The following is a 26,739-nucleotide window of genomic DNA, read 5'->3' on the forward strand; positions in this document are numbered from 1 at the left end:
ACCAGATACCTACCTGTAACTAGACAAATATGTTTTGATCCTGTTATCCGTTATCTTTTAGCTTGTTGTTCTGGTTACTAGTTTACTGTAATGGGCACCAGCCGTATGCAACTTTTTACTCGTTGTTCTGGTTACAGACGTTCCCAGTAACTGCTGATCAGTTATCTGAGATCTTGGTGGGTTTCCGCACATGAACTGCTTGCTTCAGGTCCTTCCACAACATTTCTATTGGATTAAGGAGTGAACCAATAAAAGGGGCCATATTATTACCACTGGTTTTATTCTCTGTTGGCTCCCAAGGTGTTTTATAATTGATTTTAAGATCTTACAGATTACTTTTAAGGCTCTTTACGGCTATATCACCAAACTTTTAGCACCAGTTCAACAACGGCCCCACATTCACAGATAGAGCCTCACAGCTGTGGAATGATCTATCTAAGTAAATCAGGACAGCTGACTGTGTGATCTCCTTTAAATCTGTCCTTAAAACATACTTTTATCTCAGAGCCTTTCCTCTTTTTTTATATATATGTGTGTGTGTATATATATATATAGTATATAGATATAGATATATGTGTGTGTGTGTGTGTGTGTGTGTGTGTGTGTGTGTTAGGGTTTTAACTGTTTTTATCAGCTTTGTTTTATGTGGCTGTTTCTAAAATTGCAGAGTTCTATTTGTCTTTGTTAAACACATTGTAATGGTGATTTGAAAAGTGCTATAGAAATAAAGATTATTAATATTATTATCTGTCTTCTCTGGCTAAAATGTGGATGCCGTTGTCCTCAAAGGAGTGTCCTTCAATTGGTGGACAGCTGAGTCAAGAATTTGTTCTGATTGGTTGTATCCAATGTATGGCCATCCAGTTGCATGCAGAGATATCGCATGGTTTTGACGAGGAGGAAGGAAGGAATAAAACATTTTTTCTTTCAGCTGTTCATTGTGAGTCAATCAGTGTGGAATTGAGTGAAAATTTAAAGGCAACATACAATTTCAAAGATCTACGGATAAATATCGCAACTCCTAAACAGAGACTGGAACAAATAAATAATAAATAAATAAATAAATGAATAATAAAATTCCTTAAAGTGCTACAGAATGTAAAAACTTTGCTTTCGATTGAAAACATAGACAAATGAACTGTATCACTTCCTGAGCTGCAGCACACTATCAGTTAGAAAGCAACCGAATGTTTCAAATCAAAATAAACAACAAACGTCAAAATAGAAGACAACATTACTTACGTTGATGTCCAGACTGCAGAGACTGAGGGAGTCTGCATCTCTGCTGGCTTGCTTCCTCTTCTTCTGCAGCACCAAAAGACACAGCAAACAATTTGTTAGAAAGACAACAGATGACTGTGTGCATCAAATTATGTTCTTAATTTTAAGCTAAATTAGATTAATATAATGTGAAAGTTTACTTGAACCAGATAAACAATACTGTAACAAGCTTCAAGTCCAAATCATTGAAAGCTTAATTTGTTGTGACCATAGACTATATAAAGATCAACGACAGAACAGCTCCTCAAAAGTGAAGCCTAAGCATGTAGGGCTCTCCCTGGTGACTGGCTGCAGTTTAGGTAATAAGCTCCCTCCGTCCATGATAGTGGGACTTGGGCTAAACTAAAAAACTAAAATACATGTCAAATAATTTTTTAGGTAGTAAATATAATACTGATGCATACTCAAGTGTAATTTTTTTCTGATAAGTTTCGTTTTAGTTGACATTTAGTGGAAGTGTGGCCGGTTATCGATATCGCAGCAGACTCTGGCTCCAAACTTGCAAGATGGTGCTGCCCATATCCCCGGAAAAAATAGCGTCAATTTGGACAATGCAGGGAAGTGGGGATGCGTTGTGCATATTAGTAAATATACAGGCAATGGTTGAGATGGACACCAATTCTGCAGCTCTGTGCAGCTTTTAGCTCGTTCCTCTGGGTATAGATTCTCTATATTAATTGTTTTTCTCAGCTAATCGGTACATAACTTTTCAGAAAATGAAATATGCCCATGATGACGTCTTCATATGTTGTCCAAACACAGTTCCAAAATTAAATATATTTTTTTCTTTCTTAAATCAATTTATTCTCAAGCAAAGTTTACAGGGTTTTTATGCCCTGAGTTATGTCTGCAGGCCTCCTATCAGGCTAAAGGTACAACTTAACAGTAACCAGGAAGCATCTTGAGAGTCAAAGCCCAGTGCAAATTAGGATTAAATGTTATGTACCCCAAATGTTTAGGTAACTACGGCAACAACCCATTTACAGTATTTTTTCTAGTCCTATTAATCTGAAGCAGTTTTGAAGGTTTTTTCAGTGGTAGGCCGCTACAGCCTCTGACTCCTCAACAAGTCAGAAAGAACTTGAAAGAAAAGGGAGAGAATCCTGAGAGTCAAAACTGAGTGAAAATTTGAATAAAAAGTACTGCATCTCAGCATATGGTTGTAAGCTCACGCAACTCTGATATCCACTTTTTGATTAGCCTACTCACAACTGATTCTGTTTAGGTAACCTCTGTAGTCGCTATGGCAACCAACAAGTTACTGTAAGTGGCGGAAAGCTGAGGAGGTGCAGCAACGGGCTGAAAACAGTTCCCGTACGCTGCCACGGCGACCAAAACAGGAAGAAATGACAGAAACACCTGACGAGCCAAGAAGAGGAGAGGAAGTGAAGCAATGGGAAGAAAGAAGGAGGGAGAAGAAGGACGAAAAGAAGAAAAAACAATAGAAAAAATGGGAGCTCAAAGTGAAGAAGAGAGAATAACCTCCTTTACAGTCACATGAAAAGAGAGAGAAGTGGAAAACGAGGAGAGAGGAAAAGTGAAAGAAGGAAGGAAAGCAAAGGAACAAAAAGTTCAGAGATGGGGGAGGTAAAGAATGAGTCTGGAAGAAAAGGAAAAGAGGAGGGGGATGTGAAGCGAGATAAGGAGGAGAAGAAAGACAGAAGAGGAGGGAGGAAAGGAAAGGAAAGGAAAGGAAAGGAGGAACGGAAGAAGAAAAAGAAGAAAAAATAAAAGAGGAAAGGAAAGGAAATAATCAAAGGGAATGGGAAGATATGAGAAGAGAGGAGAGGAGATATAAAGAGGAGAAGAAAGGAAGAAAATAGAGAAAACGTGGGGTATAGTCAAAGAGATGTGGAGGACATGATGGGAGAGGACAGAAGGAGAGGAAGGAGAGGTGGGAGAGGACAGAAGGAGAGAAAGGAGAGGAGAAGAAGAGATGGAGAGGAAGGGTGAATAAGAGGAGAAGGGGAGAACTGAAGAAAAAAGGAGTAGAAGTAAAAAAACAGGGGTAGACGTAAAAGGAGGAGTAGAAGGAGGATGTTGGGATCAGCAGAGTGCAACAATAGCAGGAAGTCTGCTGTTTGTTCAGTGTTGTGTTGAGACTTTGTTGTTGGCCGGACGTTATATAACCTGGCAGACTTTACCTTTAAGTCACCGTCGCTAGGGAAACCAGAGCAGGAAGTGTCATGTCCTCTAGTCCATATAAGGTCAATGAACTTATCTTCCAACATTTACAGACTCTCCACAGTTTAAAAAAGGTCTGTCCATCCATCCATCCATCCATCCATCCATCCATCCATCCATCCATCCATACATCATCAATCATCCATCCATCCGTCCATCCATCAACATCCTTCCATCTATAATCCATCTATTCATCCATCCATCATCAATCATCCATCCATCCGATCTTCCATCCATTAACATCCTTCCATCTATAATCCATCTATTCATCCATCCATCATCCATCCAACATCAATCATCCATCCATCCATCCGATCTTCCATCATTAACATCCTTCCATCTATAATCCATCTGTTCATCCACCCATCCATCCATCCACGCATCCATCCATTAATATATCCATCATTCATCTATTCATCAATCCATCCAATCTCCATCCAGCCATCTTTTCATCGTTGCGTCATTCCATCTATAATCCATCCAATCTTCTATACATCCATCCATCCATCCATCCATCCAATCTTCCATCCATCAACAACCTTCCATCTATAATCCATCTATTCATCCATCCATCCATCCTTCCATCCTTCCATCCATCCATTAATACATCCATCATTCATCTATTCATCAATCCATCCAATCTCCATCCATCCATCTTTTCATCATTCCATCATTCCATCTATAAAACATCCAATCTTCTATCCATATATCCATCCATCCATCCAGCCATCAAATCTTCAGCTCCCAATGGAGAGACTCCAGACCAACTTTTCTACCCAAACAATTTGTGGGGGTGGAAAGTTAGTCTGGCTTCTGGGCTAGTCCAGTCATTCATTTACTTCTCTTATTCCACTTTTTGAATAGAACCTTTAAGTTTTATACAGTAGGTTTAATCTCAGGCGCCACCGCTCTTAAGAACAACATAATACTTCCTCTCACATCTCTTCTTGCAATTTTAATTTATATTCATATGTAAAAATGTAGACATCAGTTCAGTTCATCAATCAGTTCCCAATGGAAAGACTTCAGGCCAACTTTCTCCCCCAAAATGTTTGTTTCTTCTACAGAACTGTGTCCAGAACAAATAATTGGGAAACCAGACAAAGATACACAGGAACGACTAAATTTGCTAATTTGATTCTTAGAACCAAAAAAAGCTGAAAACAAGGGCAACTGGACTCAAATGGTTTCTTCAACAAACTCTACAGCTTCCCCAGTCAACTGAAACTCTACAAGTTCAGTTGCCTTTCTGAAGCGTTTTTTGGATATAAGCAGAAGAAATGCTGAAAAAAGCTAAAAACAAGCTGACGATGACCTGGATTCATCCTTTGATTCTTGATTTAACGTACTCTTTTAAGAATAGATTTAGTGGCATACATTTTGTTTTACTGGTAATGCCTCCCAATCAAGTTCAAACCACATCCTCTGGTTGCTCTGTGGGGAGGTGAACCTACAGGTCAGGTCAAACTCACCCGATAATAAACAAACAGACAGCAACCCATCATCAGGATCTGATCTGCTCCTCAAGCACAGTTAGTCACTTCACTCTGGAGCTCCTCTTCCTCTTCCTCCTCTTCTTCTTTTTTCTTCTTTTCCTCTTTCTCCAAGTCACTTTCTTTTCACCCTAAAGTCACATCAGCGCTCCGTCTTTTATCTCCTCCTCACATCCCAGTCGACACTTGCTTCTCCTTATTCCTCTCACCTCCTGTGAATCACCTCCTTTACAGTCACATTGTGTCCCACATCGTTTTCTTCCTTAAAACTCTAGTTTGTCTTCTTCACCTCCTTGTCTCCTCTCAACCCTTCTCTGCCTTCGTCTCTCCACTTGCTTTCGTCCTCCTTCACCTCCTCAGGCACAGTGCAAGCCGCCACTCTGAGTGGATCTACAGACCCTCAGGAACAGGAACCCCCCTCACAATGTCTTTGTGTATGTGTCCACTCAGTTCCCACTGGACAAACAGGAAACTGGGGGGTGGGGGGGGCAAGATGCCTATAATTAGGACCTACAGGAGACATGGCGACAATGGTGGCACAAACACTGACGCGCAAAGAATAATCACTGATTGATAAGAGCCAGTCGATCAGACAATATTGCATGACAAGTGAAGTACATTCAATGCCCTATCCCTAACCACACCAAACAACACGAGGAAAAAAATCCTTTATTTTGCAACTTTGATCTTATATTTTATGTCCTCTGTCCTCATATGATGACTGTTATTTTTCTAAATGTGGCTAAAAAAACTTAAGTATTTGACTTTTCAAGCAACTGTAGGCTAGTCACTGACTCATTCAGTTGGTCACTACAATTCTTAGGCCAGTAACATCCCTAGCCAAGCAATTAACTGTTTCTAGGCTAGTCACATTCATTGATTAATGATTAGCTTCCATATTCTGGCAAACAACATTCCTAGGCTAGTCAAGAGCCTCCTTAGATGAGCAAATGGCTTTACTGCTTTACTATCCTAGCAGTAAGCAAGCCTAGGCTAGAGAATATCATTCCCTTGAAAGCAATTAGGAGAAAATGTCTCTGCCACTATTTCAGTAATGAATTATTACATTTTTAAAGCAATATAACCTGATGTTTAACAGTCTAAAATATATTCCATATTCCTCATCCATGTGATAGTGAACTAAATTCATGCTAGTCAGACAAAACAAAGTGACTATGTCAGCTTGGCCTTAAAAAAATGTAATTGGGATTTCTTTTTTCTGACAGCTGTGTTGCGCAAAATGCTAATGTCAGAATGCTAACATGCTAATAATAATAATAATAATAATATTTTTTATATATATATATAGCAACTTTAAAAACAAAACTCTTTACAAAGAAAAACAGAGCAACAAATAAAGTAGCTCAGACCACAGTGTTTCTGCTAGCTAGCATGCTATTTGTAGAGCAGGACTGGAAACTAAGTGGAGTTATTGCACCAACTTGATGCTAGAAGACTAAGAACATTAATGAAGATTGGCCATTAGAAGGCACTAGCTAGTGTCCCTAGGCTAGTCACTAGCATACCTAAGCTAATAACTGACCTTCCTGGGCTAGTCACAAGCATTCTTTGGCGGTGACCATCATCCATATACTAGTAATTAGAATTCCTAGACAATTACCTACCAGCATTATTAAGCTAGTCACAAGAATTTGTAAGCAACCAGCATTCCAAGGCTAGCATCTCTAGGCTATAGCAACTACCATCGAGGCAAGGTACCAGCATTGCTAGGCAACCATACCAAGCGACGAGCATCCCTAGGCCAACAACTAGCATCAATATACTAGCTACCAGCACTCCAAGGCTAGTCAACAGCATCCATAGGCTATACACTATATTGGAATAATATAACTTATTCCAAGGTTAGCAGCTACCATCTATAAGCAAGATACCAGCATTTCTAGGCAGGCAACAAGCATATGATGCAACCATGCTTGGTAATAAGCAAAAGGCTTGCAAATACCACCTTTAGGCGACAGACATTTAATATATAACTAATAATGTGTTGTTAAGGAGCACATTGTAGATTTTCTGACACATGTTTTTAGCAATATGTATATCAACACATTCATTCATTCATTCATTCATTCTTCTTCTGTAACCGTTTGTCCTGTGAAGGGTCGAGGGGGGCTGGAATATCAACACACTGTATCATCTAATAATTGAGTCATTGCAACTGAGTTCTTGCAGAGGTTAATGTAGTGAATAAAATGAATCAGTTTGTTCTTACCCCTCTGAGGGACCAGCCATCAGGAGACAGAAGAGAAAAGGAGGAGGTTTTCTTCTGCAGCCTCGACCTGAAACAAGAAAAGAAGGAAGGAAGAGGACACAAACAGACAGGGAAGATTAATTCAGAATTTGTTTTTATGGGTAAAAGTGAGAAACATCCTGCACTTAGTGTGTGATTTTTAATAAGTACAATTTTATATTTCTTGTTATTTTATCACCTAATTTATTTTATATGAGTGGCATGTATGTTGACATGTTTATTACACGTGCTGTTTTTGTATATAATATAATGAGTTGAGATGAATTTTTATAGCTGCACTGATAAGTCAATTAATCCACAGGTTGATCAACAGAAGATCAACTGGAATATTTAAAACTATTTAATTTATTTTTCAAGTAAACCCAGCTTCTTGTTTTTCTTTCTCTCCCTCATATGATATTGAAATAACTTATTTTTTTGTTTAGAACAATCAAATAAGATTAACTAAATGATTAGTGAACAATGAAAATAATTTCTATTAGCAGTCACTTGCCCACACTGTATATGACGATATTTCTAACAAAATACTATTTATTTTTATTTTTTGGTTTCCTTGGTGACTGACTTTTAAATTTATTTTATTTCCCTAGATTTTTTAAAATATTCATTGTCACTTTATTTAAATATAAGGATATGCACAGATTTTTACTCAGGGGAAAATCAGTCAATGTGGAAAACGCTGTCCACCTTCTTCTTCTGTGTGGCTACAACTTACAGTTTACTCGTTTATTGCAGTAAAGCTCCACCTAGTGGTTTCTTGTGGTCAGTACACCCTGAACAAACCTTGACATGGATGAAAGGTTCTAGCAGTGATTTCCAACTCAATAAAGTTAACATTTCCATGAATATATTCTACATAGATGGGAATATAGTTTAAGGCTCCAAAAAAGAGTATTTACTGCTTCAGTAACTATAAACTAGTAGCTGACCATAAGACAACACTCCAACCTGAGGTGTGACCGCAAGTGTACACAACCAGAAACATCAAGGAACTCAGCAAATGATGGATAAATGACAATAAGTGTCTGCCTATCCAAGAGCTAGAAGAACACAGACAGTCCAAGTCTATAAAAAAAAAAAGGAAGGACGAAACAGAAAGTTGGAGACACCATCTCACAACCACGACTGTGTGAAAGAGTCCGAAGTAAATCAATAACACAGAGACGGACACCAGTCCTGTTCTGTTTCCTGCCCTCGGTCAACTCAGGAAACACTGTTGAAAACTGGTGCTGTTCCTTATAGGGATGTCTCAGTCGAGTTATTTTGACCCACAATCCTATCCTGGACATTTAGTATTGAGTATTAAATCCCAGTCCAAATCAGATTTTAAATAAACAAATTGTCCTCCCCTGGAGATTCATAAAGGCTTTTCTTCTATTCCTAGTGTTCTCCTGGATGCACCTGTATTAGGTCCAATAAATAGTTCTGTCAAAATGAATGTAGTGTGGAGACGGTAGCTCGTAACTGAGCTCCAGAAAACCCGTGTTCTCTACTCCAGAAATGTTCTGGTCGTCCAACGCCATCAACTCCCTAACCCTGTCTGGAATATTTTTCTCCTTGATGCTGTCTCCAGGAAACTTTTCTCCTTTTTTTAACCTCGTCAAACATCAATACACTGAACAGAAGGACAGAAGAAGAAGAAGAAGACTTCACGCTGCAGAGATGTGCACACATCTCAGGCGTGCTTTGATGATCTTTTTTTATGTGGAAAAGTGCTGGTTCTCTATTTATCCACATGTTGCTGTATGTCTGGTAATCAGTATCAGGCTACATATCACATTCTGAATTACTACAGTGAATTAATAGTAGAGGATAAAGCTGAATTTCACTACATAAATAAACTGTACCATCCCACTACCCGACACTGAGTGACACGTTATCTCAATGAAGGATCCCCACAAAGATAGAAACATGTGTTTGTGTGAGTGTATATGTTTAAAAGTGTGACTCATTCATTCCTTGCGAGTTTTTTTCCAGTCGTAAAAATCATCCCTCCCTGTATTCACTCATTCACACACACAGTTCTGTTTCCATCACTTCAGAGGACATTACATTGACTTACATTCATTTCCTAGAGACCTTCACCGTAACCACATAACTACAACTGGCTGTACTTTAACCTCAAACCAAGCCTTCAAAGTAAAAGATTTTAGTATTGACGTTAAAGGGACTTCCTTTATGTCCCCAATGTGAGGCGAGTCCCCACATCGTCGCTATTTACAAGTGCACACACACGCTCCTACAGAGCAGATCAGAGGTGTGTTTGGCTTCAGTGCGTCCCTCTGCTCTCCTGTTGAGTCCTTCACCCCCCATCTGTTTTTAATATCTCTCCTCCGTGTTCAGTTTTCAGTGTTCAGAAAGAGGCTGAAGTTTCTTTAGCCTCAGCTCAACTCACGCTCCACCTCTTTTTGAGTTAGCTGTGTTAGATGGAGTCAGGCACTGCCAAGGTGCCTGGAAGCTAGCCGGAGACGCCACACTGAGCTTGAAAAGCGAAATTAGATCAGTTGTTTGACGGAAACTTTAGTGACACGTCAGCAAACACAACAAACTTCAATTCACACTTCAACAGATAATGTAAATAATGTGAACTTGCCACTTCATTAGGTACACTAGTTCATTCTAATGTAACAATCCTGCAGTAAATCCTCCTTCTTCACTGTTATAATGTTCAGTCAGAAAGGTAGTAATTCAACTGGACGATCGTTTTGGACGATGGAGTTTGTGGTGCTGATATTAAGCCAAGCCTGCTGGCGATGTCTAAATAATAAGAACATGTGTCAGTTCAATAGTTCTTCAAACCACACCCTCTACAATGAAAACACAGTTGAATCAACAGCTCTCTCAGTTATTTTAAACTAATGCCGAATACCAGAACCTTCATGAAGACAAGATTTAGTGGAGGGCTGTTATATTAGAATGAGTTTACTAGTGTACCTAATGAAGGGGTCGGTGAGTGTATAAAAACTGTGCTCGGCAGGTTGAATGATATAATTTCCTGCTGTAGAAAATACTGAACATGGTGTGAGGACAACATTCAGGAAACAGCAGAGGAAACGCTGCTCCGTCTGTCAGAGGATGAGCAGAAGCTAAACGATCTCCAGGCTGATCATATGTCTGAAGATCAGTCTGAACTATTTCGACTTTAGAAAAGCTCCATGACAAGATAATTTCTTTACTTTTTCCAAAACAAACAAGTTATTTGACGACAGACTGGTGTGGTTGAGCCTTGAGGTGTTTCCTTTGAAAAAACAACTGCAAATCCACTGCAAGTAAAAAAAAAATCAATTGTAATTTATTTACTACATTACAGAGGAGTTGTGGTTCCATAATCTCAGGTTGGACTCTTGCCTATGCTCATGCCTTCATCTGGGACTCAATGACGACGCTTCTCTTCTGAATCTAAACACCGAATTCTTGTTAGTTCATAAAATTTTGCTCTGTATTTCCAAATGATAGTGTGAACACACCATGAGTCATGATTGTTTTTTTTACTTTCTCTGCTTCAAACAAGGTTCGGTTCTAATCTAAGCTTTGTCTCTGAAATAACATCAGGGTGGAGATCAATAAATAAATAATAACTTTAACAAGTCTGCTTTTGGTGAGAGGTACAGCTTGTTCCAAAATATGTATCACCTCCCCAAGTCATGACACACACCCACACAACAATCATCTGTTCATGGTTTGAATCCAGTGGTAGGGAGAGATCCATTAGAGACAACTACCGTTAAATGATGTTGCTGTTAATTTTCATACAAAGAAACTGAGATCAAATCTCCAGTGGTGGCTGGAACTCAAGGTCTGAACGGGGAACTTCTACAGATTACAACACACACACAAACTCTTGTATCTATTTTTATGAGGAGCTTCCACTCCAGCCCTCAAATAGCATCTGCTAGCCCGTTGCCCTAACCCTGAGCTCTCCAAACCTTACCCTATAACCAAGTCTTAACAGGTTTTAACCCTCTAAAACAAGACTACACACACACACACACACACACACACACACAGAGGCGTCTCCTATAAACCGGCAGAGCAGCATACTGCAGATGGAAACATGATGACTAGGAGACAGAACAAAGCAGCAGAACAAACATCAGTTGAACAACATCTTCATTGTTCCTCGACAGCAGCAAAACCACATTCCTCCCAAGATCACAGCCTTATGCTACGGCTGAACACCAACGTACGTTCAACAGATGGTTGTTTATGTTTGCATATTAAAATCTAACATCTGACAAACTGATCTATGGGCCACAGAGCCACCATCAGAGTCTTACCGGAGGAGATAGTGACTGTTGGCATTCAGGCTTCACAGCAGAACAATTTTCAAATTGTCAGAAACTTTGAAACATCACTATAGCACCTTACTAACAGTTCTGCTCATGTGAAGCATATATTCTGCTAGAAATATAACAGAAGAAGAAACGTTTTTTGTCCCAGCATTATCTCCAACACTGATCTGATTCAGCAGGAGAAGATGACCAAGATGTTTCCAACCGTCCACATGGATCTTTGTTACCAAAAGAGGTGATTTAAGGACAAATTAATGTGCATCATGTAACACAAGGCCAAGAAAGATTCTGCTCAACCTCTTCTAACTTAGAAAACTCCAGTTAATCATTTATTTAGAATTTGATAACATATATTTCCTTTCAACACTTGCTGATTGTAACAGTAAGGTCCTGTAGAGAGTTACCATTCATACTCACGGTGATGCTAAACACTGCTAAAGGTTGCTAACACCCACTTAAGAGTGTGTGCAGAAACAGTCTGCTGGAAAGCACCACTGCCATGTTAGCCACAAGCATTCACATTAGCATTCCCATTAGCATCACTATTAGCATCTACTCAAGAGTCCTTTTTCTCAACAACAACTGATGAGATCACAACAACAACTCACCGACTCTAACCGCCAACCCACCAACCGTCAGACAATAAACAGAGATATTTACTGTAAAAGTCTGAATATTCAGCGGCTCAGCTACAGTTGGGAGTAGTTTCAATTCAAGTAGTTTCAATTTTAGTAAGTGTGCAACTTCTTCCTCTTCTTTTTCTTCTTCTTGTTTTGGGTTTTGGCAGGGTTTTTTTTTTGGGTCTGTTTAATGAATTTCCTTCCTTCTAACGTTTCAGGTTTTGGGCTTTTCCCAAAGTTCCATCAAAGTATTTATGAGTTGTTGCAACCCTAAAAGAAACCAACAGCAGACAGAAGGATGCTACTGTACACCAAAGCCACAATGAAACCTGCTGCTGGAGTTGGACACGTGCAGTGAATGAACACCGTCCTTCATCCAAGGGGAATCTGACTCCATTCTTCAGAGGCCTGCTCTGGTTTGTGGGGAAGGATTCATCCCGCAGCAGGATGATGTGCTCTAACACACCTCAAGGAAGAAAAAGACCACAGAAGGAGTAATGACTGTCATGGACTTCCTTAACCTGGAAACCAAACCAACTTCCCCCGTCCATAATTGTTTTGTTTGTTTTTTTTTGTGGAGGAAAATTAGTTTGGAGTCTTTATTTTGGGAACTAAGAATGCTCCAGCAAAGATCCGCCAGGCTAATCAAATCATCTGGGTGGGGCTTTATGTAGTTGATAAAGTCATACAGAAGTCATACACGTCCTTTGAGAGACATGGATTTGAATTAGTTTACAACCAAATGGCTGTGATTGGTTAGAGGATTATTCGTTTGATGCAGATGTATTTTCTTCTCTGTATCAGTTGAAACACGTCCCATAATAAAATGCAGATGTTACCACACTCTGATTCTGATAAGACATGAGCCTAACTTCCTCCAGCTGAGCACTGGTGTAAAGACTAAGGTAGACAAACATTCCTGACACGTAGAAGCTCTTTATACAGGGATAACATCAGCTCTGATCAAACATGTTGAGCCACGCCAGCTTCCCTGCATCACATTTTTAATATCACTTGCCAGGAGGAAGTATCTCCAGACTTTTTTTAGAACACTGTGAGGACATTTCAGAATTTTCAGAGGACAGAAAAAGTGTCTTAAATGCAACATCAAAGCGCTACCAGCACAAAGGCTAACGGTGACGTCGCCTCAAAGAGCTGACTTTTACTGCAGAACTATTCCAAATAGATTTAGTATCATCATTGCGTCACTGAGGGTTGCCATGCAGAAAGAACATCTTAAAAAAAGACATCAGTAAACAAAAAGTGAGGATCTGAGTTTTGAAAGTGCTGCAGATATAAAGTCAGGCCTACACTGGGATTACATTTTGGATTATTGTGTTTATTCTTGAGATGGCTAATTTGAGTTTTAGAGCTTTAAGGAGATATTTGTAGAAAAGTAAAGACCTGGTTCTTGGACAGAGCTGTCAAACTCAGGTCTAGAAAGTGAGGACCTGCTTTTAGGGTTCAGTTTAAACTCAGGTCTAAATTATGATTCTGAGTATCAGGATTACATCAGTGAGGGTCCTTTACAAAGATAGTAAAGACACCATGTGTTTGTCTGTAGAGACTATAAGTCCCTCTGAGACAAACTTGTGACTGTGCAGCCATTAACCTTCTGTCTCCCCTCTCTCTCTCTCTCTCTCTCCCTGACAGACTGTGTGTTAGTGTCTCTCTACCACACTTCATATTATTACAACCATTAACTGCCCCTCTGTCACACCCACACTTCATCTTCCTTCTTATTTCACTTTAAAGTGATTGATTAAATTTATCAGAGACGCTCAGTGGACATGAACCTCACCTTGAACCCCGCTGATATCCATCACCTGCCTGCATCGGACTGCAGCTCCTCCCAACGATCCTCAAACAGACTCACAATCAGCTGATCCGACAAACAAACAACAAAAACTAACTCACTCACTCAGCTACTTCCGGATTTTTGTTTAACTCTTACGACGAACAAAAACAAACAGAAGTTAGTTTTTCCCCAAAGACAAACTTCAGATTGAGCTCAAAAACAAACTGGGAGTCGCAGTGATTCCTAAATCCTTCCCTTTTTTTCGAACTTCAAGTTCCGGTGCCGATCTTCAAAATAAGAGCAGTTTTATTTTGGGGAGAAGATTTATCAATTTATAAATAAATACATGAAAGCATATTAGAGGTCATAGGAATAGAATAAAAAGGAAAAAAATAAATAATATATGAATAATATATAAATAAAAATAATAATTATTAGAATTGGCTAATTTACCAACTGGTGACCAAGCTCATCAATTTAAAACGTTTTTGCTTAGTTTTTTTTAAATGAATTTGATTTGGACTTCATCAATTTTACAGCCAATATGATCTAGAGTAAAAATTTTAAAAGACTAGCAAAATTTTCATATTTTTTTAACCCAAAGCAAAAAATAAAAACAATAACGAAAACTGAAAAACGGGTTTATTTTGATCAAAAACTATTTTAGAAAATATGAATAAGAATTATGAGTTGAGACAATTATTTAGGTTTTAATTCATTGCTCCATGAGTTCACTTTGTGCTTTTATTTTGAAGGCAGGCTGTGTCTGGACTTGGTGCCTTTGAGCCTGTTCTTCTGTGAGCTTTAGCGGCTCCTGTTGTTTCAAGAATTGATGCCTCACGGCTCAAACACTAAAGAGCTGTCTGCTGCTCTTTACGTCAGTGAAGTTTGTTTTTTTTCCCAGAAGAACCTAAAACCTGCTGATAGGCTTCAAGCTGAAGAGACGACGAACAGTAAAGAAATTTAAATACTTACTGTGCTGCAACATTTCTCCAAGAATTCATACTGTAGTCAAGAACGATGTATGAATCCCTCCGAGTTTAATATTACTTTATTATTACTACAACCATAAACTACTTGCGAGCAGTGAACAGAAAAGATGAAGAGGAAAATTTTATAAGATGGATTTATTTTCTACATAAAGTACTATAAAACAGTACATGTCTAAAATAAAACGATGTAGAAAAACACTAACTATACAAAACTGAAACAGACCAGTGAAAAATAAAGGTAATATTTACAAAGTAGGAAACATAGATAAACCTTCTCTTCCAACAGACAGAAAACTGAATTTAATAAAACTTAATGTCATGGTTTTCTCATCCAAAGACAAAACAAAAAAAAAAAATGACTGCAATCATTAAGAGTTTTATTGTTATAAAAGATGCACCAGGAATGAATAATGTATTAAACATGTTTTGTCGTTGTACGTAAATATGTTCATTTATTTTCTCTGACAGAAACGGGCAAAGTGTCACTTTTCTGTAATGCCCTCATCTTTGTGCTTCCTGCAACATTAGAAACAGAAATAAGTATGTAACTAATAAATGTAATGTTAATATTCAATACTATATGAACTCAAAAATAAAAACCATGCTACAGAGAATCATCTTCTAGGATGAGTTTGAATATTATGGTCTGGATTTTTCTTAATAAAAACGCAAAGAAAAGAAAATTTTAGTTTAGATAAATAACTCTCTTCCTCCGTTTTATATCACATTAGCAGGTTTTAGTACCAACAGTTAATGATTCATTATTAGACAGGAGTCGTCACTGCTGCTCTGACAAACCGAAGACGTTTATTCAATGGTGGAAGGAGAATAAAAAAAGATGGAGAATAAAAAAACTTTAATACAGTTTCCCTTTATAATGAAAGATGCTTCTCTTAATTAAAAAAAGGCACATTTAGATGAAAACAGTTTTCTCCAAGTTGTTTCATGTTTAGCTCATGTTAGAATATGACCTGTAGCCATGATAGGAATCATGTCCTTCAGCTGTTGAAATGTTCAGCAGCTTCTAGATAAAGACGCTTTGATCCAACTGGATGTTGCACGGAAACGTCTAAACCTGTGTCTTCTTGCACTTTCTGCATCAAAAAAGTGTCCGAACAAACAGTTTTGGTGCCAAACATCAGCTCATACACAAATCAGCTGTCTATCAGCCAATCAGAGCGCAGTGCCAAGGCCGTTTTTGGTTTCAACTGCTCAACCAGCGTCTGCAGATCTAGTCCTTCAAAAATACTCCAGCCAGAAGGCGCACCTACACCTGACACCACAGACCAGTGTTCTGGATGCTATGTTTGCCATAGTAACCAGGAAGAGCGCTCTAGGACTACCTCCAAGTGTTTTAGGAAGTGGTTACCATAGTTTCTGGAAAGTATTGTTTCTAGAACCCAGCGGTTGCCATAGTTACCTGAAAGTAGTGTTCTTGAATTTGGTGGTTATTTGGTCACCAGGAAGTAGTGTTCTAGAACTCAGTGAACTCGTTTCCAGGAAGTAATGTTCAAAAAAAGTCAGTGGTTGCCATAGATACCAGGGAGGCAGTGTTGTAGAATACAGTGCTTACCATAAATGCTGGGGACTGGCAATAGTTACCATAGTTACCAAGTACAAACATTACAAATCACCTCAGGGAATCAGTGATCACCATATTCACTAGGAAGCAGCGTTGCCAAAGTTACCAGTGTTCTAGAATGCAACGGTTACCATGGCCATCGAGGTCTAGAGTTCTAGAACCCAGCTGTTACCATTATCTGCCAGTGTTCTTTGATTCAGTGGTTACCATAGTTCCAGGGCCATGTTAATAGGGACTGTTGGTCGGGAAGCAGTTACCGTAGTTACATGTGCTCTAGGCTGCAACGGTTACCATGGTTTCTGAGGAGTGGAGTTCTAGAACCCAGCGGCAACTGTACCTGTTCTTTAGCTCAGTGGTTACCGTAGTTACTAAGGACCAGTTCTAGAACAGTTCTCCACATGTGCTCCACTGCAATGCCAGTTAATTTTTCCAGTTATGTTTCCATGACGATGGCGAACTCTTCCACTTCTAATTAATAAGACCGGTATATTTAACATTTTAGTGATGACATCTTGTTTGACTGGCCGTCGGCGTCCCCTACAGTGATGCCACAGGTGAGAGAGTGTCGCTGTGTTCCAGGTGATGGTGGTGGTGGAGCTCAGCTTTACAGATGGTGGTGGCGCTGCAGTGCAGTGAAGAGACAGCAGGAGGCTCCTCGTCACCTGGGAGACGACATGAATCACGTGACAAATTATTTAAATCATTATAACAAATTATAACGACACAGGGAGATATTTTAAACATCAAACATCCAGAGAAGTTCAACGATTTGACAGTGAAACTTTACCGAGGCCAGAAGAAGACGATTCGCTCTCGGCCAATGAGCAGCAATCTGCCTGGTCATGTGACAGACCCTCCATCAGAGGAATGGAAAGCTCCGAGGAGGGAACAGATGAATCATAGATGCCTGAATCACGAGGAGGAGGGACCTCTGGAGCGGACAGACAACCTTCTTCTGCCTGGACAGGGACAGGACATACATCATCCTGGAGGATGGAAGGAGCTGAGGAGGAGGAAGAGGAGGAGGAAGACTCCTCAGGTAAAAACCCCGATATTCCAGAAGTGGACCTGAAAGAGACAAAAAGCAGCAGCAGTCAGACCAGCGAGTTTCAGTGTACTACACCTGGAGGTCATAAATTAATTTATTTTTTACCTTGACGATGGTCCCATTGTGGACAGAGAGCAGTGTGGCAGGACGGGACTAGGACAAAGATCTGGGCTCGGACCGGGACCAGGACTGGGACTAGGGGCTAGGAGGCTAGGACTGGAGCCAGAGGCCAGGAGGAGCAGGTTACTCCTCACTGCTTGGTCCTCGTCCTCCAGAGGCGGCATCCTCACCACCACCTCGTTTAGCACCAGGCCAGAGTCAAACCTCTGCTCCAGCTGAGAAGACGAGGGGGAGCATGACTGCTTTGGGGGAGGGCTTGGAGCCGGGGCAGCGGGGAGAGGAGCATGTTGGGAAGAAGAGGAGGGGGAGGATGAGGAGGAACCTGCTGTAGGAGCCAGCTGCTGCTCGAACCAGTCGGGGTTCTGGCTGATGTACTGGTGCATGTTGCATATGGAGACGTAGAGCGAGCGTCCAGACTTGCTCCTGAAGTAGTTCCTCCTGGAGATGTTGAGCGGCTGCTGCTGCTCTCGCTCGGCCAGACTGGACAGACTGGAGTGGAGGCGACTGAAGAGCTGAGGCAGCTGGTCCATCAACTTGAACCTGGAGAAGATAACAACGGATCAGACTGCAGCTTAATCTATTCATTTATTATAATCTTCCCACTGAGAGCTGCGTCTCTACCTGGGAGCCAGACTCAGGACGGTGGGGATGTCGCTCTCTGTTGAATAGTCGAAGTAAACCGCCATGTAGCGGCTCAGCTCCGGAGCCCCGTCACTGGCTCTCTGCTTCGCCAGACGCAGCTTCTCTGCAATCATGGCCACGCCCACGATGAACAGGTCACCTGACCCACCGGCCGGAGAGCTGCTGCTGTTACCGCGACGACTGACTGGCGCCTTCCCTCTGCGGCTCTTCTTCTCCACATAGTAGCTGCAGGACGGCAAAACATTTTTAGAAATAGATATACTATATTAAAAAAAAAAGTTATAAACTAAGTAAAGACCGATCAGCCATAACGTTATAACCACACTGATTATCTTGTTATCATGCCTCTGTCAGTGGGTGGGATATATCAGGCGGCAAGTGAACATTTTGTCCTCGAACTTGTTGTTGGAAACAGGAAAAATGCAGAGACCTTAATCTACAAATTAACTTTGTTTGTTTGTTTGTTTTTTGTCCTGTGTGGTCACTACCTCTACGGCAGGAATGGATTTTACAGATATGGGGCAATGAGGATACAGGTAAAAGGAGGGAGTAAGGAAAGCATGAAGGACAAAGAAAATGGAGAAGAAATAAACAAGGTCCGAATGAAAAGATGATAATACTTTAAAAAAAAGATCTGACAATCAAGCAAAATAAGTCCCTCAAACATACACTCATTTAAGCATTAATGTCTTTTAACTTTAAAACAGCTTCCAACAGAAAGTAACTACCGAGTGTCTTCTCTTTAGCGAAAGCAGCATTTCAGCACCATCTAGTGGCCACTGGTGAAACTGCAGCTGAAAGGCCATTTAAGCAATTTATCTATTTATGTATTTAAATAACAAACACAGCATATCATAGTACCGTAGGCCTTTGGAGCAGACAGTGATGATGAAGTTTGCTTCGTCCAGCTGCCTGCTGAGCCACGACATCTGACCCTCTTTGCACATCTCCAGGTGTTCCCACAGGTCCAATACGACCTGAGCAAGCGGCAACAAGGATTTTTACAATTTTAAATTTAAAGGGCAACTTCGCTCTAAAGACCTATTTCATTTTTTAAATAATATTTCTTCTTTGTCATCCAGTCATTACGTGGTTTGGGTGTCAGAGTCTCACCTCGCAGCCGCAGAAGTCCTGCAGGAAGTAGGCGAAGCTCTGGATGACACTGGTGTGTTTTGGACAGTCTCTGTTGGAGTAACAGATGAAGACTTTGGGGCGGGGCCACGGCCGCTCTGTGTTCAACGCTGCGCTTTGATTGGATGACTCGCTGCTCTCCTCGTCCAGCTGACTGTAGATGTTTTCTAAACAGAGAAAGAGAATTACATGCAGCTGCTAAATGTAGATCCAACCCGTCATGAACTTGAAATTAAAAACCACATGCTGACAAGATTCATCCTCTGGGTACCATGATTGTTTGTACAGTGAATTTCTACACAAGGCTATCGTGTAAATATGTGAAGGCAGACTGGAAGGAATGTAAATCTGAAAAGTGATAAGATTTGTGAAAATAGTGAAAATGGTCTCTCACCTTGCTGTTTCTTGCGACACATGACGGTGAAGAGGGTGGCAAAGGCAGACATGATGACTAGAGGCACTGTGATGGCCATGGCACGGATAGGCCCTGCCCAGGGGGAGTGAACTGGAGGACGAAGCAAATACACCCAGCATGAGACATCTGACTCGGACAACTGATAATTGTTTTTAACCTCATAAGCAGCAGTTATGATGCTGCATCTAAACCTCCAAACATAAAGATGAACACAGTGCTTCACATGGGCTTTCACGCTCCATTGGGCAGTACTGATACTTCTTAATTTGGACCCTCTGGTATACTGGGGCCTTATCTTTCATACCAGGACTTCTCACAAGCAGTCCATACCTTCTCTGTTGATTCATAAAGGCACTAAAGCTAAATTAACCAGAGGGCAACATGTGCTCTCGCTGGCATTATGCACCGTTCTCTAGTTTGTTCCAGCAAAAGTATAATGTCTTGCAATAACTCATGACTAGTGTCCTCCACATCCTGACCACGGGACTCTACTCAGAACACTTTTACGACACCGTGGTTGCATCAGTGACCTTCAGCGTTGTGGTCTACAGATGTGGTGGAATCACAGAGAGGGACAAGAAAAGACACAGTGACAGAGGATCAGCTGCGTCCTGGACTGTCCTCATCTCAGTGGAGAAGGTGGTTTGAGAGGAGGATCCTGAACAACCCCTCACATCACCTGTATGAGACTGTTGGGACGTCTTTCATTCAACATTTCTTAGCACTGAATGACACCCGAGTCTCTTTGCTTTGATTGGAAACACTTCTGAACAGATGGACTCTAACACTATCTTAAAATAAACTTGTGATTCCAGAGGTGCAGTTACTTTAGCACCTTACAGATGTAATATTGGCTCGTTTTCCTGAATAAACAAGGACACAAGTATAATATTTCTGTTCAATTTGTTTGATTGGGTTCTCTTTGTCTACTTTCAGCTGTGAAAATCCTGAGGGATGCAAAAACGCTTAACTGTAATTTCCAATTTCCAATCAATAAAAACGTATCCTATCTTAATGTATCGTGTCTTATGTATCCTATAGTATTACATCCTATTGTATAGTATCTCATGTTACTGTATTGTATTGTTTCGTATAGTATCTTATTATAAAGTAACTTATCTTAGATTTAGACATTTAACACACAAACATATGATAAACGTGTAGTGTGTGCGTCTCACCCTGGCTGACATGGTACTGAGTTTGTCTCCGGGTTGTGTTACTGTCGTCTCTCAGCTGTCAAAGAAAAGAAGAATAACAGAACAGAGAAAATTAATAAATCCAACAGATATTTGTATTTTTGGTAGGTAAATTATCAGTTTTTGCATTTTAATCTACACATAAGATGAAGAGTAGTTAAACCAGCTGACTTCTGCTGTGAACATCTGTTTATGTACCTCTACAGTGTAGGTCCCTGGAGTGACGTCCTGGAGGATGCAGGTTGTTCTGGGTTGGTTCATGTCCTAAAAAGAGTTATTTAGATTAAAAATAAAAAAAAAAACAGAATAATAGACTAAAAACTATATTATGGTATGTAAATAAATTACCACATTTTGAAAAATTTCAGAGTCAGAATTAGGTCCAATTACCGTTTAAAAACCTAAACATTTTGTCATCTCTACTAATCACAGTGGCTGTTTTTATGGTTCATTTCCCTCTTCCTCCTACCAGATGTCTGTCTGAGCCAAGACAATGAACCCCAAACTGATGGCTAATCCAGAGGTGAGCGACACAGTTTTAAGTTCTTTGTCTGCACAGAAAGTAAAGATGACCTTCTAAACACTTTAACAGCACTTGACACCCTGACAATACAATATCAGTCCTGTTAAGTGATTGGACAGCTGTGCAGAGGTCTCAGTCTGTCATTCTTCACACAGCTGCTTCATTCAATTTTCAACTAAACTTTGAACCGTTATCCTCATTTGTACGACTGGTGGTGCTGGGACAGCATGTGGCTTTAATAGTAATTATAGAAAAAGAAACTATATATTTCACTATTTTATTACATAAAATGTCAATAAACTACTGTTAATGAAAGCTGACGGTGAAATGTCTCTCTTAAGACACGAAGTTTTGTGTTCCAAAATTATTCCGACTGTCGTTCCTCCCTTTCTTTGTGCATTGTGGGAAGAACAGTTTTTAAGCTTATTCTACAACATACCAACATCTGGGACATATATATGTATAAAAAAAAAATGTTGTAGTAGTAAAATATTTTGCAACATATCCGGGACAGTCAGTCTTACCGGTTTGCAGCGCTGCAGTCTGAAGGGTCCGTCCTGCCGTAGTTTGTAGTACAAGTAGTAGAAGTGGAAGCCGAAGGAGGCCGGAGCCTGATCGAACGACACGTGGAGGTTTGACCCGAGCTGAGACACGTTCAGACTCTTTGGCTTCCAGACTACAAAGACCGAAACAACACACACACTCTTAAAGGGATTTAAATTAAACAACAAAATTATATAACAATATCGAACAATAAGAGCCATGTCATTTTTAGCACTCCGCTGGGAAAATTGGAAATAAAATAATAATAATAAATAATAATATTTGCATTTAAAAAAAGAAGTGTGGTGACTTCAGATTATTCTGAATTTACTTTCACTGTCATAATGGCCATTTACGACTTAATTAATTGAATTACAGTAACAATTAAGCCGTTGAACAAACCAATTATTCATAAATGATTTTAAAGTTTATGTCCTGTTTTTATTTGACGTTTGATTCAACATGGAGTGGTGTGGGAACGAGACTCTTACAGGTACTTACATGGTTTACAGACCAGGTTGTCTGACCCGAGGAGGATTTCACACGCTGTTAGAGAAACACACAGAGAAATGGTTAACACAGTTTCTCTGTTTATGTTCTTTTTGTGTTCAACAAATGTTAAGAAACAGTCTTAATATTATGGCCTTTCCTTTTTTTTTTTTTTTTTATAATTTCAGGACTGATATCAGATATCTGTGCTGAGTGCAGGAAAGGCCCAAGAAATAGCATAGAGTAAAAAATAAAACAGTTTGGGCAGGACTTTATGTGGTGATGGACAGAAGAGTAACAGTGACGTAGTCATACACGTCAACTGAGTGGCGTGGAGTTGAATTTGTTTACAACAAAATGCCTCCGATTGGTTGGAGGACTATGCAGCTGATGCAGAGACATATTCCCTCTATCAGATGAAACAAGTAACCCTAACCTAACCCCATGATGAAATTCAAATGACTGGTTAAAAGACTTAAATTCTGATGTAGAAACAGCATCAGAAAGGTGGTACTTCACCTGGATGATCATTTTGGAGGATGTAGTTTGTGGTGCTGTTAAACTGGATTCAATTAAACATTGTTTCTGTTATTCAGCCTAGCCCACTACCTACGTTGTAAAAATAATAGGAACATGTGTCAATTCAGTAGTATTACAAACCACAGTCTCCACAATAAAAACACAGATGAATCAACAGCTGTTATTTAAAACTAATGCTGAATACCAGAACCAGATTTAGAGCAGGACAATTATTTTAGAATTAATTCACTAGTGTACCTAATGAACTGGCAACCGAGTGTATAAGAAACTTGTAGAACTGTTTTTACTACTTATGCTGGGCTAAACACATCGAGGATATTTTTGTCTGGCTCGTGTGAAAATAAAGTAAAATTGTGCAGTTTTAACTACTGAAATGTCCAAAAAATAAATAAATAAATCTATTCATTCAGTGCTGGACTCACAGTTGGTCCTGAGGAAGGACGGAGGGAAGAAACTCTCGTTCATCAGAGACGGGAAAGGAACAACACGAACCATGTAGTCTGTGTCGAAAGTCAAACCACTGAACGGCTGACTGCTCATCTTCTGTGAGGAAAATATTAACACATCATATATGAATGCCACAAAGAGTCTGATTACAACAAGGAAATGGACCTGATGAACACTGTGTACTAATAGACTGGTTAGATATCAACAATGCACATGATCAAATGCGACAAAATGTTTGGGGCTGTGTAACTGTAGACCAGTCAGGGTGTCCATGCTGACCCCCCTGTCCACTGATGAAACCTCCTACAATGGAGACATAGACGAAAGCGGTCTGATCTGATGGATCATGTTTTCTTTTCTTTTCTGCAACAATGTTCAAGTGGTGGTACGTATCAAAGTAACATCCATATAAATACCAGGACCCAGGCTTCCCAGGAGAACATGAATGAGATCGCCGACGTTACTCGCTTCACAAGTTAGTGATTTTAATGTTGTGGCTAATCGGTGAAAGATGGGATAAAATAAATGCAACAGATCCAACAGAACAGGACGACTAACAATGAAGACATCTCTTTACTTCACATAATACTAGTGCTGGACGTACTAATAATAGTGGTGTTACTGCAGGAAACTACATGAAGCCAAGTAGGTCAAAATGTAAATCCAGATGGCACTGTCGTTATTTTTGCTCGTACCGTGCTCCTGTAGGAGAAGTTGAGTTGTCGTGGGTCTTTGAGGATGAGGTGTTGACACTGTTTCCCTTCTGGATTCTTGTCCTCCAGATAAACCCTGAAGCCTTTAATGTGTTCGATACCTGTAGAGAAGCAACAAGAGGTTCAGCCTCATCAAATCTAAACCAATCCATTCCTCTCTCCCATTTCACCTCCTCTGTCCTCACCTTTTTCCTTCCTTAGCCCCCTCCTCTGTTAATGTCTCCTATTCTATTCTTCCCTCCTCTGTTTATGTCCTAACTCCTTTCCTCTCTATGTTTCTCTTAATTTCCTTCCCTTGTCTCTTTGCTTCCTCTCCTCCTTTCATTCCTTTGAGGCCGTTCAGACCTGGTTATTTAATCGGATGACAAGTAACCAGATTGAAACACAGGTTCTGTTGTTAATATGTGTCTAATGATCCAATCTCTACCCGCCGCTGTATCAGAACCACAAACAGCTGTTGGTTGTGCTTGTGTCAAGACTTGGGGACAGTAGGTAGAGATCTATTAGATGGTATCGATGTTTATTAACAAGCAGACAAAGAGTCAGATCTCAAAACGCATTTGAAATGTCCGACGTGAACAAAGTATTTTCAGCTGGTTGCTTGTGATCAGGTCACAGAGAACACATTCAAATAACCAAGTCTGAAATAACCTCCAAATGTGGTCTGAGATTGGATCAGTCCAGTGTGTCCTAGCTGTATTCACACCTGAACTTTAAGCTGGCAAGATTCACTCTTGACTTCTCAAATAACCAGGTCTGAACGGGGCCTTTGTTTCCTTCTTACGTCACATTTCTTCTTCATCTTCTTCTTCCCCTACCCTCCTCTACCCTCCTCTCATTTCCTTCTCCTCGTTATCTCCACATGTCCCGTCTCCTTCCCTCTACTCTTAGTTCCTCCATTTGTATTTATCTCCTCCCTCCTCCCCTCCCTTGCTCTCTGAAAACTCATCTGTCTTGTAATTACACCTTTACAACGACCAGACATGTTTTTCCTATTAGCTCTGTGAGAGAGCGAGCAGCAGAACAGGTTTTTCTGTCTTGAGGCAGATTTCTGAACACTTCCCTCACCCTTGTAGATGTTTTGCATGTTAGCAGCAGCCGCAGCGTGTGCTCAGTTCTTGTTTTCGTTTATTAGCCAAATACCTCAATGGTATTTTTCAGAGCACTGTCTGCAGACATGTTTTAATATAAATGGTGCACTTTCGCACAACTTAAAGGTCTCAGAGATGATGTACTTGAAACCACAACTAGTAAAAGTAATGTAGAAAACCTAAAGGAAATAAATAAATATGTAACTTCTGTTTACATTACTTTGGTGAAGGCTGCATCTCTAACATGTGCTATACTTTATTCACAAAGTCTGTTTACATGGCAATTTGCTTTCATCAGTTTGTAAAGAAGAATAAAAACATTTGTTGCAATAATTCAAAACTGGACTGTGATTTTACCAAATTTTTATATTTCACTCTGAGATGATAGTTTTGTACAAACCAAATGCAAATAAAAACAGGCAGCCTGTAATATGCAATGGTATAATTAAATGTGTTTTCCTCTAGCACCACACTCTGGAGCTGCCATGGAACTTGGTAGACACATTTATGGTTTAGAGAGGATGAATTGTAGGGTTAGAAACTTGGATGAAACTTGCACAACCTTAGGTCTGTGAAGGTTCTTAGTCACCCTGGTCACAGTATATTAAAAACAAAAAATAACAAAACACATTTAAGAAACCCCACAAATGAAGTTGTCTTTGTTTCAGCTCGTTTCTTTTGGCATTTTTTTTTTTGGATTCACAGAGATGTTGTCTGTCAGCATGATTTAAAAGCATTCAGGTTCTTCTAGTGCTTAGTTGTAGCTATGTGATTTTTTACAGAGTGTGAAATATTCACTACTCTTCAAGTGGGAATATTATAGATGCTTTGTCCATAAAAAACTAAGCTCTAACAAAGGCAACTGGACTTTTTTTAAGTTAGTGTTATTAGTAAGGGAGACTTGCAAAGGAAAATTTTCACTGTACGATCTAACCTGCTGTTTTATACAACATATGACAATAAACATCTTGAATCTTGGTTGACTGAGAACCTTCACAGACCACAAGATGTTTTCAGTTTTATTGTATAATTTTAGCCACGTTAATCCAAAATTCAGCCTTGCAGATCTACTGTAGTATCTTTGGAGACACGTCCACTAGAATTTAAAACAAGGTTGGGCAAGTTTGATCAAAAATTGGTTGCGCAGCATTAGAATATGATCACTGGCTACTGTTTGTCAGTTTCAATAATGCACACTGGTAATCTGTACATTCAATAAGCAGAAACAGAAACACTAAAGAATCCTTTTGCAGCCATGATTGTTTTTTATATACCCAGCCTCGTACTGCTGACGGAGGATTTTATTTCAAACTGCAAAAGTTAAGATTTG

The 26,739-nt window shown here is 39.8% G+C and overlaps 2 protein-coding genes across 2 annotated transcripts in view; both read right to left on the reverse strand.

Annotated features, from left to right (window-relative positions):
- The window catches only part of arhgef3 (Rho guanine nucleotide exchange factor (GEF) 3), a 31,496-nt gene extending 17,309 nt beyond the window's left edge, over window positions 1-14,187 (reverse strand). Inside the window, exons 1-3 of the mRNA XM_084542467.1 lie at window positions 13,941-14,187; window positions 7,189-7,255; window positions 1,243-1,305 (exon numbers count right to left, since the gene is read on the reverse strand). Coding sequence (XP_084398593.1) covers window positions 1,243-1,305; window positions 7,189-7,255; window positions 13,941-13,975 — 165 coding nt within the window. The 5' untranslated portion in view covers window positions 13,976-14,187. The remainder of the gene's footprint in view (window positions 1-1,242; window positions 1,306-7,188; window positions 7,256-13,940) is intronic.
- An 887-nt stretch (window positions 14,188-15,074) lies between these two features.
- il17rd (interleukin 17 receptor D) overlaps window positions 15,075-26,739 on the reverse strand; it is a 31,145-nt gene continuing 19,480 nt past the window's right edge. The window contains exons 4-16 of the mRNA XM_084542468.1: window positions 24,301-24,419; window positions 23,581-23,701; window positions 22,631-22,675; window positions 22,111-22,262; window positions 21,262-21,327; window positions 21,046-21,100; window positions 19,847-19,957; window positions 19,435-19,619; window positions 19,183-19,298; window positions 18,301-18,546; window positions 17,665-18,219; window positions 17,299-17,579; window positions 15,075-17,173 (exon numbers count right to left, since the gene is read on the reverse strand). Coding sequence (XP_084398594.1) covers window positions 17,049-17,173; window positions 17,299-17,579; window positions 17,665-18,219; window positions 18,301-18,546; window positions 19,183-19,298; window positions 19,435-19,619; window positions 19,847-19,957; window positions 21,046-21,100; window positions 21,262-21,327; window positions 22,111-22,262; window positions 22,631-22,675; window positions 23,581-23,701; window positions 24,301-24,419 — 2,177 coding nt within the window. The 3' untranslated portion in view covers window positions 15,075-17,048. The remainder of the gene's footprint in view (window positions 17,174-17,298; window positions 17,580-17,664; window positions 18,220-18,300; window positions 18,547-19,182; window positions 19,299-19,434; window positions 19,620-19,846; window positions 19,958-21,045; window positions 21,101-21,261; window positions 21,328-22,110; window positions 22,263-22,630; window positions 22,676-23,580; window positions 23,702-24,300; window positions 24,420-26,739) is intronic.

This window comes from Chelon labrosus, assembly GCF_963514085.1.
Source record: "Chelon labrosus genome assembly, chromosome: 4".
Taxonomy (NCBI): domain Eukaryota; kingdom Metazoa; phylum Chordata; class Actinopteri; order Mugiliformes; family Mugilidae; genus Chelon; species Chelon labrosus.